The sequence below is a fragment of the Mauremys mutica genome, chromosome 2, assembly GCF_020497125.1.
Source record: "Mauremys mutica isolate MM-2020 ecotype Southern chromosome 2, ASM2049712v1, whole genome shotgun sequence".
In the NCBI taxonomy this organism is placed as follows: domain Eukaryota; kingdom Metazoa; phylum Chordata; order Testudines; family Geoemydidae; genus Mauremys; species Mauremys mutica.
The window spans coordinates 32130853-32147712 of NC_059073.1; the positions used below are offsets into that span (position 1 = coordinate 32130853).

Below are 16860 nucleotides of genomic sequence, written 5' to 3' on the forward strand. Positions count from 1 at the left end.
GGAAAATGTTGAGTACCCTCAACTCCTATAAACTTCAATACGAAGTGCAGATGCCTCGGGCATGCTTTCCGAAAAGGCCATTTATTTATGTGCCGATTGGTAAATATGATTTGGCACCTAACCTAAGCCATCCTCTAAAAATTTCCTACCAAAGTCACATATACAGTCTTTGAAAGATCTCAGATAAAAACCTAGGACTCTTCACTTCATTACCCTGACTAATAAATATGCTCTCAAATATAAATACTAAATAATTTAATACTGTCTATTTTAGTCCACCTCCTGTTTTTAGCCTCAAGCAGAATCAGATAAACATAATCTCACCATTTATCAGCCTGAGAAAACACAAAAATTCAGAGGAATAAAAAAAAAACACTTAGAATACCTATTCAGGTTGGCTGCTTAGAACAACAGATCACTTACTCTCTCATTTCTATTTTTTTGTGTGGAAGTTGTAAGATATACATCCCTGAGTATCAGATTTATAGGCAACTTCATATTTCCCCATCAGATATCTCCTTTTTTACGGAACCTAAAAGCAGTATGGATAAGAGGTATAGTAACTCCTATTGAATGCAAGGATTATTTGCTATACTACACTGTTTGATTTATATACTATCACCATTTAATTATGCAGAATATAATCCACTATGTATGAGTCACCCTGAAGGAATAAACTTAATTTATGTCAAAACTGCTGCTGGTTCATGTAATACACCAGCACATGTGCAGAATTTATGTCCCCCTGCCAATTTATTTGCTTCACCACAGAAAAATGTCTTTCTGATGGGGAACCAAAGGAAAACCACAAGAGCGGTCATGCGACCCTCCCAAGCAGTATATTTTGGATACACAGGGCAGCCAGCAGAGAAGGAAATCACTGTGGGGCAGGACTGGAGAAGACCTGGCTAGTGCCCTGCGCCGGGCTCAGCTGCTAGTACCAGCGGGGCTGGGGAGGACGGACTGCCTCTTCCCCTGAATGGCATGTGGGGCCATGTCAGACCCACCCCAAGATTTCTCCCTGGCTGTAGAAAGCTCTGCAAACTTCCCGCCACACTTCCTGTACCCATCACTGCTCTGCTATAGGGGAGATACTATAGGGAGATACTCCTCCATCCACCTAACCCCCATGCATCCAGACCCCACTCATACCAGACCCTCCCACTGAGATTCACTCCCCCTGCACCCAAAACCCCCCATGATGAACCACACTCCCCCTGCACCTGAATCACCCCGATGAGACACCCGCATCCCCACACTACCAAGCCCCAACCAGCTGCACATGGACCTCCACTCCACTGAGCTCTGCTACCCCAGCATCTGGACACCCCACTGATCCCCAGCACACCCAGACCCCCTGCCAAGCTCTATCCCCCCCCACTGAGCCCCAACCACATTCAGCTGCCCCCCTGCAGAGTCCCATTACCATTGAACCCAGAATCCCCAAACAAGCTCCTGTGGATCCAGATTACCCACACCCATGCCTGGATCCCCCATTGAGCCACACGCACCCAGATTGCCCCACAGAGAATCCTCTCAACCCACACCTGTATCCTCCACACTAACCCCTTCACACTTAGATCCTGCCTTTCCAAGCCTGCCTGCCCACACCTGGCATGGAGGGGCAGGGCACTGGGGTGTTTCTGGGGCAGGCCTGGTCCTTGTGCTGTGTCAGGGTTGGGTGCAGCCTCACAGCTGAGGCCGTGTCCTGGGGGGAAGCTGCACATTGTTCTCCTGTGCTCCACAATGCCATGGTGGAGCCTCCACATTTATTTAACAAATAACATTTCCAGAATTTTGCAGACTTTAAAAAAATTGTGTGCAGAATTTTCAATTTTTTGGCACAGAATGCCCTCAGGAATAATGTTAGTTTCAAGTAAAATATATTGATTGAGAGCCAGGGCTGGCTCTAACTTTTTTGCTTCCCCAAGCAAAAAAGAAGCGCGCCACCCCGCTGTACTCCCCCCGCAAGCGCCATGCCACTGACCCCCCCCGAGCGCCGCGCTGCCGAACCCCCAGCTCCCCTGAGCGCCATGCTGCCCGAAGCCCCCACCCCCGCTCTGAGCACCGCGCCGCCTGAAGCCCCGCCCCCGAGTGCCGCACCACCCAAGTGCCACGCCGCCTGAAGCCCCACCCCCCCGAGCACCGCACTGCCAAAACCAAAAAAAACCCCTCCAGCGCTGCCCAGATGAACCAAACAAAGAGAAAAAAAAACCCGAGCGCCGCCCCACCCCAAGGTGCCGCCCCAAGCACGTGCTTGGTCGGCTGGTGCCTGGAGCCGGCCCTGTTGAGAGCTATGCAATTGCTTTCTACAAAGAACAACATATATTTTGTTATTAGACACTATGGTTCTGATTTTCATCTTGTGCAGATTTTTTAGCCGGTGCAATGTGAGTATAAAACACTGGTATTCTTACTTGGTTTCATTTTACATTCACTTTGCACTGATATCAATTAATACACACGATGCAGAATAGTGGAGAAGCAGGCCCAACATTTAGTATTTTTAAAAAGCTGTGTGGGTCAGTTGAACATGTATTAGTTTTGGAAAAAATATTTTGGCTTTGCTTGTAAGTTAGGGCTGTCAAGCGATTAAGGAAATTAATTGCAATTAATCACGCTGTTAAACAATAACAGAATACTATTTATATAAATATTTTGGATGTTTTCCACATATTCAAATATATTGAATTCAATGACAACACAGAATACAAAGTGTACAGTGCTCACTTTATATTTATTTTTATTATAAATATTTGCACTGTAAAAATAAAAGAAATAGTATTTTTCAATTCACTGAATTCAACTACTATTGTGCAATCTCTTAAAATCTTTCTGAACTTAAAAATGTAGAATTATGTACAAAAAATAACTGCATTAAAAAATAAAACAATGTAAACTTTAGAGCCTACAAGTCCGCTCAGTCCTACTTTTTGTTCTGCCAATCGCTAAGACAAACAAGTTTGTTTATATATACAGGAGATAATGATTCCCACTTCTTATTTAAAATGTCATCTGAAAGTGAGAACAGGTGTTTGCATGGAACTTTTGTAGCCAGCATTGTAAGATATTTACATGCCAGATGCGCTAAAGATTCATGTGTCCCTTCATACTTTGGCCACCTTTCCAGAGGACATTCATCCATGCTGATGATGGGTAATGATCCAAATGCTTGATAACGATCCAAAGCAGTGTAGGCCAACGCATGTTCATTTTCATCATCTGAGTCAGATGCCACCAGCAGAAGATTGATTTTCGTTTTTGGTGTTTCAGGTTCTGTAGTTTCTGCATTGGAGTATTGTTCTTTAAGACTTCTGAAAGAATGCTCCACACCGCATCCCAATCAGATTTTGAAAGGCACTTCAGATTCTTAAATCTTGTGTCAAGTGCTGTAGCTATCCTTAGAAATCTCACACTGATACCTTCTTTGCATTTTGTCAAATCTGCAGTGAAAGTGATATTAAAATTAACAATATACTGGGTCATCATCGGAGACTGCTGTAACATGAAATATATGGCAGAATGTGGGTAAAACACTGAGAAAGAGACATACAGTTCCCCCCAAGGAGTTCAGTCACAAATTTAATTAATGCCTTATTTTTTTAACAACTGTCATCAGCATGAAACCATGTCCTCTGGAATGGTGGCCAAAGCATGAAGGGGCATATGAATGTTTAGCATATCTGGTACGTAAATAACTTGCAATGCTGGCTACAAAAGTGCCATGTGAATGTCTGTTCTCACTTTCAGGTGACATTGTAAATAAGAAGTGGGCAACATTATATTCCGTAAATGTAAACATACTTGTTTGTCTGAGCAATTGGCTGAACAAGAAATAGGACTGAGTGGACATGTAGGCTCTAAAGTTTTACATTGTTTTGTTTTTGAGTGCAGATATATAACAAAAAAAAATCTACATTTGTAAGTTGCACTTTCATGGTAAAGAGATTGCAGTATGGTACTGTATGAGTTGAATTTAAAAATACTATTTTTTTATCATTTTACAGTGCAAATATTTGTAATAAAAATAATATAAAGTGAGCACTGTACACTTTGTATTCTGTGTTGTAATTGAAATCAATATATTTGAAAATGTAGAAAAACATCCAAAATATTTAATAAATTTCAATTGGTATTCTATTGTGTAATAGTGTGATTAAAACTGTGATTAATGACCATTAATTTTTTTAATCATGATTAATTTTTTGTAGTTAATTGAGTGAGTTAACTGTGATTAATCAACTGCCCTACTATAAATATATTGGTTTCAATAAATATACAGGTGTCAGTAAAATGCTCCATTAGGAGGAAATCTAGGGAAAAAATCAGCTAGAGTTTGTGTAGAAACTGAATAAGAGCCTCAGATTTGGTTACCAAAATTTAATACTTGGTTGGTTGTTTTAAAAATTGTTTTTGTTTTAAATTTTTTTTTATTGTAGTGCTCCAGTCTCCTCCACGTGGATTCATTTTCAGGTGGACAGCTCAACCATGTGGTTTGCTGGGCTTGTGATTGATGTTTTAGGCTTGTTTGGAAAAAAATGGTTTGCACTTATGTGTGGTTGGGGGTGGGGGAAGAGGGGAGGGATGAGGCAGCAAGGATACCGAGCTACCCGGCCCGCCTCATGATGGTGGAGAGTCACAGTTCCCCACAGAGACCCCCATACTGTCTCCCTCACACAGAATGTGCAGCACTGGCACATTCAGCTCCATGAATATGACCCCTGCCTTAGTAGACTGCAATGCATGCTGGGTGTGCGGGAGCTGACCAGCTCATAGCTGCTGTCATGGGCGGTGGGTGAAGATGCCGCTTGGGGAGGCTAGCTCCCCAGCCCATCTCTTCTGCCTGTGGCCCAGGGCCGGCTCCAGGCACCAGCCAAGCAAGCTCGTGCTTGAGGCAGAAGATTATAAGGGGTGGCATTCCGCCGAATCCTAGGGCGGCATGGCCGCCCTTTTTTTTTTTTTTTTGTTCGCCACTCTGGCTGCCCTGTAGGGGGTGCCGGCGCGGAGGAGGGGAGCGCCCTGCTGGGAGCCGGCTGTGTGCTCCGTCTGCCCCAGCTGGTGCCAGGTCTGCAGCAAGCCCGGCAGCCCACATCCTTCCCTCCCCGCCGACCGGAGCGGCGCAGAGCCCTCCCGGCAGGCGGCGCAGCAGGAGGGGCTGAGTGGTGAGCGCCCTGGCTGAAGGAAGCCCTGGCCAGCCCTCTTCTCTCTCTCCCCCCCCCCGCTCCCTCCCCCTCTCCCCCTGCTAGCTGGGGTGTGCACTCCACTGCCTGGGGCATGTCTGCAGCTCAGGGAGTCACACTAGCCGAAAGTTTGCACCCTGGCTCCGGCCACCCCGCAGATTGGTTTGTTTTTTGTTTTTTGGTTTTTTTTTGCTTGGGGTGGCAAAAAAGCCAGAGCCAGCCCTGCTGTAGCCCCACCCAAACTCCACCTCTGCTCTGCCCCAGGCCCCACCCTCATTCTGCCCAGGCCCCGCCCCTCCCTATATTCTCCTTCCTCTCTTCCCTCCACCTCCCTGCTAACCCCCTTCCAGCCAAATCCCTGAACCCAAATGAAGCAAATGACATTAGAAAGAAATTGCAGGAGAGTGGCTTCTTCAAAAGAAAATGGAGCATGTTGTCCACTGCATGCCAAAAGGTGAAGACTGGACATGCTGAAGGTACCTATTAAAAGCACTACATTTAGGAATAAAAAATGTCAGTCACAGGTATTTTGATATACCTGAAGTTTGTCAGAGATTTATTTGCAAAAACTTTTCAGTAAAGGCAAGTCAGCTGTCCTGCTGAACACAACACTTCCCGCGGTTCTCATTGGCTGGGAACGGTGAACTGCGTCCACAGGGAGCTGAGAGGCTCCATGCCTGCAGACGCTCCAAGTAAACAAAATGTCCCGACCTGCCAGTGGCTTCCCCTGACGTGCTGGGAGCCAAAGTTTTCCAACCCCTGAAATATAGGGTCAGTTTATGAAAGGGTCATACAGTTTTTGCTATTTTTACCTATCCATTTTGGGGGGTGGCTTATAAATGAACTGGCTAATGAATGAGTATATACAGTACTTTGTCTGATCTACATAACTACAGACATGTTTATGAAATTTCACCAACTTTAAAATCTTTGGAAACGTATTTTTTAGGCATAACAAAGGATTTTATATCTTACTAAGGTACTGAATTTTCTGGAGGGTTCTCTTAAAACTAGTTCATCAAATAGAAGTAAAGAAGGGGAAACTCATTTGTCTAGCTACCTGGAAGGAAAGAGGTGTTGTCCCTTTAAGGGCTAGCCTCTCTTCAACAGGGAGATAAAAGGATAAATGAATGGACTGAAAGGACAGGAAGACTTTGGAAGCAAGTTTTTTGTACTATAGTAATTAAAATTAAAATGTTTATTTTAAGATGATTGGTCTTTTGAAGGATTTATTTAAAAACCTATATCCAAGCACTACAGTAATGCAAAACTGTTTTTGTCAGTAAATTCAGAAACTGACAGTATATACCCAGAGGTTGGCAAATGCCTGTTAAATGGCTTCATTACCACTTGAATGGCTCTTTAACAGTTTCAGTGTTGTGCTAATAGGTCTGGCAGGCTGGAAGGCTTTTTCACTTTTAAGTTACTAGATCCCCTCCTGAGTAACAGTCAACAGGCTGCAGCAGCTAGCTGTGGGAGCCTGCAGGAAGGGTCAGAACAGGGATAGGAAGAGCCAGGAGGTGGACACTAAGACCCGGGGTGCCCCAGATTTTCTGGTGCCCTACACAACCCTGTATGCTGCCTATGCCTAAGGATGGCTTTGGATGTAATATCATCATTTTATACTATACTGGTCAATGCAGGATATTAGAGAGACAAGGTGGGTGAGGTAATATCTTTTACTTGACCCAGCATCTTTTGGTGAGGGAGAGAAGCTTTCGAGCTCTTCTTCAGGTCTGGGAAACTAACTCAAAGCTTCACTGCTAAATACAATGTTTGAACAGATTGTTTAGAACAAGTAGTTAACACGTATTTCAAGGGATCATTCAAGGTGAAGTGGCCTATTAACATCCCTCCAGTCATAGGGAGGAAAGGAAGGGGGTGGGTGGGAAACAGCTGGTGAGGGGTTGTTAGTGGATTAGAGATTGTTATAATGAGCCATAAATCCAGTATCTCTATTGAGTACATGATTTGTAGTGTCTAAAAAAGTTATGAATTCAAGGTCCCAGGTTCGTCTTTTGAATGTGTCATGCAGGTGATTCGTCTTTTGAATGTGTCATGCAGGTTTCCTTTTAGGATGAGGACTCATAGGTCATGTGTAAAGTGATTGCTTTGTGAAAAGTGTTCGTACATGGATGATATGGTGCTTTTGTCTTTTATCATTTTCTTGTGAATGTTCATTCGACAGCGTCGTGATTGTATAGTTCCACCCATATAATTGGTATTGGAGCATTTAATGCACTGGATGAGGAACATCACAGTGCAGCTGGCCTTGGGGCCACCCCAACAGCCAACAGTGTGGCTGGCCCCTGGACTGCCCCAGCTGCTGGAGCAGCCCTGGATTCAGCCACACTGGCTGCTGCAGCTGTGGAAGTCATGAAAGTCCTGGAAAGTCATGGAATCCATGACTTCTGTGATCTCTGTGGCAGACCCATAGCCTTACCCATGAAGAGGTTGGTGTATTGGGGAGCCATCCTACTACCCATGGCTGTTTTCATGGTTTGGACAAAGTGTTTGTTATTGAATCTAAAATTGTTATGGATGGGAATAAATAAGTTTTGCAATGTGTTTCATCTGGATATTTGAGGGTAATCCATTGTCTTGTAAATATTTGAAACAGGGAGCTAGTCCACCATTGTGAGGGATGTTGGTGTATAGAGAAGGTGATATCTCTGGTGGCAAGGATGGTGTTCTGAGGGAGGCTGTTGATGTTGCAGTTTGTGGAGGAAGTTGTTTGTGTCCTGGAGGAAGCTGGCCCTTTGTATGGTGCGTGGTTTGAGGATGGTTTCTCTGAGCCCGATATTCCTTCAGTAAATCAGGGGTTCTCAAACTTGGGGTTGTGACCCCTCAGGGGGTCGCAAGGTTATTACATTGGGCTTGGGAGCTGTCAGCCTCCATCCCCAAACCCCGCTTTGCCTCCAGCATTTATATTAGTGTTTAATATAAAAAAACAGTGGTTTTAATTTATAAGGGGCGGGAGTTGTACTCAGAGGCTTGCTGTGTGAAAGGGGCCACCAATACAAAAGCTGGAGAACCCTGAGTAAGACTGGCCAGATATGACCTGCCTAAGAGTTGTGTGTTTTCCTCTGATTGCATCAATTGGAGTAGTATTTCCCAATCTTTGCCCCCCTTCCCTTAGATCAGTAAATGTACACTGGCCTACACTAGCTCATATATATGCATATCATCTTCCTCTGCTTCACTGACATATTATCCTCAGCCTACCCTTCTCCATTTCCTTTCTCCTTCTCAGCTGTTGGGCTGAGAGCCAGGAGGCCCAAGTTCTATTCCTGACTCTGCCACTGACTTGTGTGACCTTATGTAAAACTCTTAAGCCACAGTTTTCAAATGTGACTGCCAAAGGTTAGGTACCTACATTCACACATGGTCACCTAAATAAGTAGCCTGATTTTCAATGATGCTGAGCATCTGCAGCTCCCATTTACTTCACTGGGAATTGTGTTCACTGGGCCTCTTTTATTTAGGTGCCTTAGTATGAATTTAAGTGCCAAACGTTAAGCATCCTGTTAACAGCCCTCAGATGTGTGTGATCTGTAGGTCATTGACTCTTATACCATGAAGAAGAAAGAGGCAGAAGATAAGGGGAAAAAATGGGTACATTAAAAATATAAGGGGAAAAAACATAGATTCACTGTCAAAAATGGTTAATTCAGAATTATGGTTGCCTGGAGATTAAAGCAAATGCATAATATCTTTCTTCTTTTCCTTGGCTGACTTCAAGAACAGAGCTGACATCAGTGGAGAACTTGAGACTTTCAGGCTGCATTTCTTTAATTTTTTTCTGCAGTTGGCTGACATTCATTCATCCAGGAAGCAACCTGTCTTTGAGTTAGAAGGGAGGAAAATTCAGAGTTATTTGAAATTGAGAGTTTTTCCGACTGGAACCAAATGCACATTTAAAGATCACTAGTGTACACATCTTTTAAGAAGATAAAAAATGTGACGAAAGGGGATAGATGACTATGTGTGCATAATGAATCCATCTCATGGCATCTTTATCAGTTGTATATTTATTAGGGACAGAAGAACAATGAGATTTAACAAAACCTCTGTTCTGTTATTGGTACCATTTAAGTAAACGTTGGCAGAACTTATTTTAACTTTCCCTCCTTAATTTTAAACCCTGTTTTATAATGAGGGGCTCATTGCATGGTTGGACTCATTATCCTCATTTGAAGGATTTCTTGATTGCCAGTCTTAGGTCTCACCCAGTAGAAAATACTTCTTCTCCATGTTTCCACTAGATAGTGGACATTTAAGAGAGATATTTAAGCTAAGAAGTGGCACTATGTGATATATGAGGGCTATAAAGTGGCATGACAGTGATTTCAAGTCATTCTTACAGCAGGTAGAGGCAGTGAGAAATCTAGGAGTTGTAAAATTGGACAAGGTTAAATTGTAAGACCAAATACCAGAAACAATGTATTTTGCCATACTGGATGCTCACCAAAACAAACATTTTTTTTAAATTAATAGCTATATGCTTCTAATAAACTAATAGAGTGATTTGTTGCTATTTACAGCCTAATAATCGGAGACCACAACTGATTCCTTAAACTTGGTTCACATGAGACTTTATCTTCCATCATCCTTATTATTATTTAAGGAAAGGAGTAAAAGCTATGGTTTACTATCTGAGCAATTCAGCCTGGCTCATTTAATGTGCAGTCTGAAAGAACAAAGGGTCTTCCAGATAATGTAAGGAGAATAAAACCCATTAGTCAGTGATTTCTCAGCCCTAGTGTGTTTATTTTTCATAACATAATTTATTGTAGGAAATGCTGGCTAACACAAACTTTGTCTACTATCCCTTAATTAAGTGTTCTTGTTCCGTATTCATAGAAATAAAGTGAGTAATGCAGCTCTTTAACTTGGAAAAAATGTAAGTCAGACAAAATTATATGTATATTGGTAATTAGAGGGTTTTTTTTAAAATAATCTCTGTGTTTCATAGTGCTCTGCCCAGCCAATGAAATGCGTCTGGATTCAACAGGAGTCATACTGAGCCCAGGCTACCCTGACAGCTACCCAAACCTCCAAATGTGCGCTTGGACCATTACCGTGGAAAAGGGTTATAATATCAGCATGTTCTTTGAATTCTTCCAGACAGAAAAGGAATTTGATATACTTGAGGTGTTTGATGGTAACTACAGGATACACAATTTTGGATGCTTTTATATTTATGCCTTGTCACCCCTGCCCCACTCCCTGCCATTTAGACATATAATAGAAATACTCCTTTTTGTCTAAATAAGTCATTACTTGAGTTTGTTAGTATAAGTAGTGACTTTAGATTGCATTGCTTTTCCAAATTGTATTGCATTACTAATCAGTTTGACTGTGTGTGTGTGTGTGTGTATATAATATTTAATTATTTTTTATGATGCATTCAATTATACGTAGCATGTGGTTAATGTAAATTCCACTGTTAAATCTATTTCATTTACCATTACTCAAGGAACATTTTGTACATGTTTAATTTTAATCTTTATATTTTCATTTTTTTCTCCTCCTGTATCAAGGACCAAATAGTCATAGTCCATTGCTTATTTCCCTAAGTGGGGATTACTCATCCTCTTTAAATATATCCAGTAATGGCCATGAAGTGTTTCTCCGGTGGTCAGCAGATCACGGCACCAACAAAAGAGGTTTCAGGATAAGATACATAGGTATGTAAATCAAATGTGTCCTTTTCTATCTGCTTAAAACTTCAATATGGAATGTATGGAATGTATTTACGTATGTACAAGGATAATGTGAGCTACTTTATTAGACACTAAGCTTCTAAAACTGAAAAAAAAATCAGATCTTTTATATTTGAACCAGATAACTGATTCTGTATAAAATATCTTTATAAAATATGTCTTATTTAGAATAGTATGACGAATACTCAACATAAAGAGTTAATTAATTTCTGTGGCTCAGAATAGAAAACTAGTTGAAACCTAGCATCAAGTATTGCATTACAGCTGCATACAACTCCATTCAACTGCCAACTAAGTGCTGCACAATGCCTTAAAATGTTGTGGGGAAAGGGGAACAACTATGAACTTGCCTATATATGATGGTCAGACCCCAAATATGGTAACTATTGCTACCACTTTCTGATAAGTAAGTATCAAATTGGTTGTGTCCAGTTTGATATTCTCCTTCTCTGAGATTTTCATCCTCCTCAACAGCACAGAAGTTGTCAGACCGAGGTTGGGACCATTCTATTGTAGTCTCCTCCATGTACTTCTGTCTCCCTTAGCTCCTCCAGTTCAGCCACTTTGGTCTCCAAAGCCTGTACACGGTATTTCAGGGCCAGGAGGTCCTGGCACCAAATGTACACATACACCAAATGTGCATAGGGTAGGTAATCATACAAGCTGCATTGAATGCAATAAATTGGATAGCCCCCACTCTGTTGCTGGACTTCTACCTACATTCTCATTTTAGTCCTGAAGCTCTTTCCTTTGTTCCTTTGTTCTATTGTTTTTTATCAGGAGGGGGCTGTTTATTGCCTTAAGTTTAAAGAATGTTAAGTGTATCTAGCCCCCTCCCCCCATATTTCCCCTCTAAACGCCCTCACAAAACTCTTGTTAGCTGCCACTGTACTCTAGCTCCTCTGGTTGCTTAAGAGCGGGCTTTTTAAAGCCCTGGTCATCCTGAGTAGCCCGCCCTCAGGTTAAGGGTTGATGGGTGCTCAAGGGCATAGGGATCAAAGCATCGTTAAGAAGCTCTTAACCTTGCCTAGCAGTCTGATATGCTCAGCACACAGTCCCCCAAGCAAAACAAGCTCAGTCTTGAAGCCAGTTAGGTTTTTTGCCCCCACTGCTCCCCTTGGAAGGCTGTTCCAGAATTTCACTCCTTTGATGGTTAGAAACCTTTGTCTAATTTCAAGCCTAAACTTGATGACCAGTTTTTGTTCTTGTGTCCACATAGTCAACTCATCTCCCTGCCTGGTATTAAGCCCTGTGCTGTATTTATAGAGAGCAATCATATCACCCCTCAACCCTCTTTTGGTGAGGCTAAACAAGCCAAGCTCTTTGAGTCTCCTCTCATAAGGTAAACCAAGCAAATGAAAAATGTATAAGATTGATATACAACTCCCACTTCAAGTTAACCACCTAAATATCTTTAAGAATCTGGGCCAAAATCCTATCAGATTATTAAAACTTTATTTCTAAACATTATTATCTCCACTCACACTTATAAAGATCTGTAGAGATGCTTTCCCTATCTTCAACATTTTGCATATCCTCTAGGATTTCTGGGGAATTTCAAAGAGAGAAAAATGCAGCTGCAAAGTAACTGATGCAGGTTAAGTGAGGCACTCAGAAGTACAGTTAAGATTGTGGTACTATCATTTTTAATAATTCACTTTTAGTTCATACATGGTTGACATTTGTAGAAATAATTTTTGTGAACAAAAAAAATACAATAATCTGAAAAAGAAAATCTTTGGCCTATATGCTTGTTGGTTTTGATATATTAGGGGCATTTTTTGTAATAGTTAATATTAATACAATTTAGTTTCTTTAAGCTATCGTGGAACAAAAATATTTTGTTGTACATTGTTCAACAGAGAAGTTGTTATAATAACCGTTGTGCTAATGAGTCTTGATTTCACATTTGCCATCCGGGAACCAAATCCTGAAGTCCTTATTAGGCCTTATTCTGCCACTGCTACTTTCTGAATAACGCACTACTGGATGTAGATAAGGGTGCCAGAATCACTATCTTAATGTCTTTTCTCAGTCCTTACACAGTCAAGTTCTCAAAGAATTCAGGTAGCGTTAGTGTGGAAACTGAATAAAACCCTCAGATTTGGCTACCGAACATTAACAGAGGGGGAAACATTGTTTTTGTTTTGTTTTGTTTTGTTTTTCCCAAAGCTCTTTATTGTAGTACTCCCGAGTCCCCTCCACATGGATTCATTGTCAGTCAGACAGGTGGACAGCTCAACAGTATGGTTCGCTGGACTTGTGATCGAGGATTTAGGCTTGTTGGGAAAAGTACCGCTGTATGCAGGAAATCTCCATATGGATATCATGCATGGGATGCACCAGTCCCAGCTTGTCAAGGTAAATATGTTTAATCACAGATTAAGTGACATATTTTAGCAGATTTTTCTTCTGATTTAGGCCATCAGTTTTTCTGATTTAAAATAAATAAAATCAATATGTTTAATTTTCATTCATGAGAACCAAAATCTTCCTGCCAATACAGTCCTACAAATAAAACTAATAAATCAAATATTATAACAGAATCTGCTAAGTTTAGCAACTAGTGATTATATGACTTTGGAAGTCATTTTATATCACATTTTATATAGTTGTGAGCAAACTGACCTAGATAAAATGCAATCTCAACTGAATCTTCACTTAAAACTGAAGCCAACTTTTTCTTTCTTTCTTTCTTTCTTTCTTTCTTTCTTTCTTTCTTTCTTTCTTTCTGGATGTTCTCTTAATTTATATTGTTGATTTGTTTTTCATTTCTACATTTCTCAGTGTTATATGTTTCTATTAGGATTAAGATTAGACGTGCCAAATAACTATTCCATATTTATTCATGATCCACCAACTATAATGAACCCAAAAGTACTAGAATACATGAGATTTCTAGTTAAAAGTAAATGGGATATTTTTTTTTAAATAAAACCATCTGATGATTTTGATGTCTACCTTAATATTTTGAGCCTCAGATTGATTTTTAAATTTAATCATTTGGGACAGAACTCTTCAGATTAACATTATATTTAGCATCTCCTGTCTTTGAAATTGCATGCCAAGGTACAGTATGATTCCTTAATAATGAAATGGAAATGACTGTGTGGTTAACAGTTTGGTTTACAACACATATTTTCTTAAGAAGAATGCTATTGTGTCAGTAACACGTATCTTATTGTATAGTGAACTATCAGGAATTTTCATGAAACATGAAATGTGCTGTCTACACTTTGTTTTCATTAAAACAAGGAATTTATATTATTCTGTTGTATAAACTTGGACAAAATGATAATTCTATTTTACTATTCATGTAAGGTTCTCAGACCTTATTAATCACACAAGTATAGAAGCAGCAGACCTTCATTAGGGATGTGCCAACCAAGTACTTTAGCTACTTATATGCATTCAGACACTATGTTCCTGCTGACCTATGGAGAGAAGTGAAATTCAAGTTTGTTTCATGTTAATTTTCCACAAGTAGTTTTGGGGAGCTAAACCTTTCAACTGAAATTTTTTGGAACATAAGAGTTCTGTTTCTGTATTATGCAAATGCCATGTCAAAAGCTGTGATTTCTCACTGTCTATTAAAATGTTAAAAGCATGAATGTTTTCTAAACGTTCAAGTGCTCAGAAATGAAGTGCAGGTGTTACATGTGTGGTGTTATATTCTTTTAACCTTCCTGATTGTCAAGGGATAAAAATGTCTGAGGAGTATCTTCACGAGAGCTAGTCATGGATCTTGATCAGATTTTTAACTACATATCTCAAATAAGTAACTTTGTGTTAAGAAAATAGTTAAATCTATTAAATGAAAATACTAGTTGATTTTAGTAACTATATGTTTTAAATAGTTTATTAACGGAAGTTGTTGCATAACTGGTAACTAGAACTAGGTGAAAAGCATATTTATTAATTGCTTGGTGTTCCTTCATTGCACCCCCTGATGATGTATTCTAAAATTTAATAAGATGTTTATGTTAATTACATGACAATTAATTATAACTAAGCATTTAATGAAGGTTAACTATAATTCAAGTTATGGACTTGATTTGCCCCTTGTTTATATCTGCTTCCATCATGTCCCTGTTTGTATAAAGTGGTTGCAGCAGTGTTGTGTGTCTGTAACTCACTCTATCAGAGAGTTTTCAGAGTAGCAGCCGTGTTAGTCTGTATCCGCAAACACTCTATCAGAGAGTTTACATCCTGCCCATGCAGCCCAAAAAGTAGTTGTTGCTGGTTAGGCTTTGGCCAGAGCACCAAAAAGATGAGCTGATTTAGTGCAATTCCTGGACATCACCACATGCCCTTAGCTAAGGGTGAACCCTTGCTGGTATAGGGCTGATCCCATTTACTCTAGTGAATTTGTAGCCTCTGGCACTAATGGCCCATAGATAATAAATACAGTCAATACACTTCTCTAATGTTCGGTATTTACTTGGAGCAAGATTACACATTTCACACTTTTCCATGGAGTAAGCAGCACTACCCTAACAGTAGCTGCAGCTTCTCTGCCTAATGGAACATGTTGTTTTCAGAGCTGTCTGGCACTCAGAAGGAATACAGACTGTCCTGCTATCCTCTTAAGGATGTGCAGCATGTGCCCACCTCCACAGACAGACAGCTATGATGGTTGGTGAGAATGGATGATAAGTTCATGGCCCTGTCTCTTTCCCTACCTTCTCTTCCATTTATAGGGTGCCTATCAGAGGTAGTCTCAATCAGTTCTTGTATTCATCCGAATTTAGGAACTACAATGAAGATCAGTAACTGCACACAGACAGAAAGTGGACTGGAGGCGCTTCTTTGCCCAGCCCTTCTTGCATACCAGTGCAGGAGCCAGAACAGATACTCACCCTCATGCTATCCTGTCTAAGGCAATGCAGCTCATGCAGCTTCATTGTACACTGCTACATACCTCCTATTCCACATTAATTCTAATCAGCTCTTGAGTGGAGATTGTCATTCAAGGAAAATTGTGACAAATTATAACAACAACTTGTTTGTGTAAACATCTACTGAGAATCAGGAGTATGCAGCCAAACACATCATTTATGACACAAGTGGCATATGAATCCAAATCTCTAGAACAGTTTCACAATTCTTTATTGTGGTTCTTCTGTTACCCTCTTCCATTGTTACCAGTACTCTGTCCACAACTACTCAGATATTTTTACTTTCCACAAAATGTATGCACAACAGATGATTTAAATCTATGTCTTTTCTAGACTCACCTTCATTTTGTAGGTGTGCAATAGTTGAGACATTACTTTAGCATTTTGTCTTGTGGCTAATTAAATGCGTCCCAGTAGTCTTAGTAGTCCTTTCTGTAGGGTTTTTGTGAAGATTGTGACACACCATGATACTAGGTAAAGGGGGATATAGTTCTCAATGTCCTTAACCTTCACTTGTCTGTGAAAAAATAGCTCTGGGTCCAATGTTCTAAATAGATGATACCACCCCATTCTTCACGTCACTTCATAATGTGGCACTATGCTGCGGAATCTAGACAAACAATTGTTAACATTAGAGTAAACATTTTTTTTCTTTATTTTTGTACTGTGTTTATAATTAAAATATGTCCACCTGATATAAATGACACAGTGTAGCAGCAGTGGATTAAAAAAAATAGGCCTACCTCAAACTGAAATGTGTAGCAATTAGCTGAATCCCTGCTTTGAAGCTAATATGAAAACATCTTTCCTCTGGCCTCAAGAGAAGCAGAGGAATCCTGTCTTAGATATTAAGCTTATTATAAATTTCAGGCAAATAAATGATGTGCATTTGTAAAGTATACTACAGAAATTACGATGTGAAATGATTGTCTGAGTGCCTGGCCCAATTTTTAGTGACACAAATCCTCTGCATCCTGTATAAATCAGTAAAGATTCCTACAATTTACTAAAACCCATAATAATAAAGCTTTGAAAGAGCAAGCAGGACTACCATGG

The 16860-nt window shown here is 40.4% G+C and overlaps 1 protein-coding gene across 3 annotated transcripts in view; it reads left to right on the forward strand.

Annotated features, from left to right (window-relative positions):
* The window catches only part of CSMD3 (CUB and Sushi multiple domains 3), a 1155643-nt gene that overhangs the window by 1010997 nt on the left and 127786 nt on the right, over positions 1 to 16860 (forward strand). For all 3 annotated transcript variants that reach the window (XM_045006341.1, XM_045006342.1, XM_045006343.1), the window contains 3 exons: positions 10156 to 10344; positions 10724 to 10870; positions 13079 to 13267. In XM_045006341.1, the coding sequence (XP_044862276.1) occupies positions 10156 to 10344; positions 10724 to 10870; positions 13079 to 13267 (525 nt within the window). The remainder of the gene's footprint in view (positions 1 to 10155; positions 10345 to 10723; positions 10871 to 13078; positions 13268 to 16860) is intronic.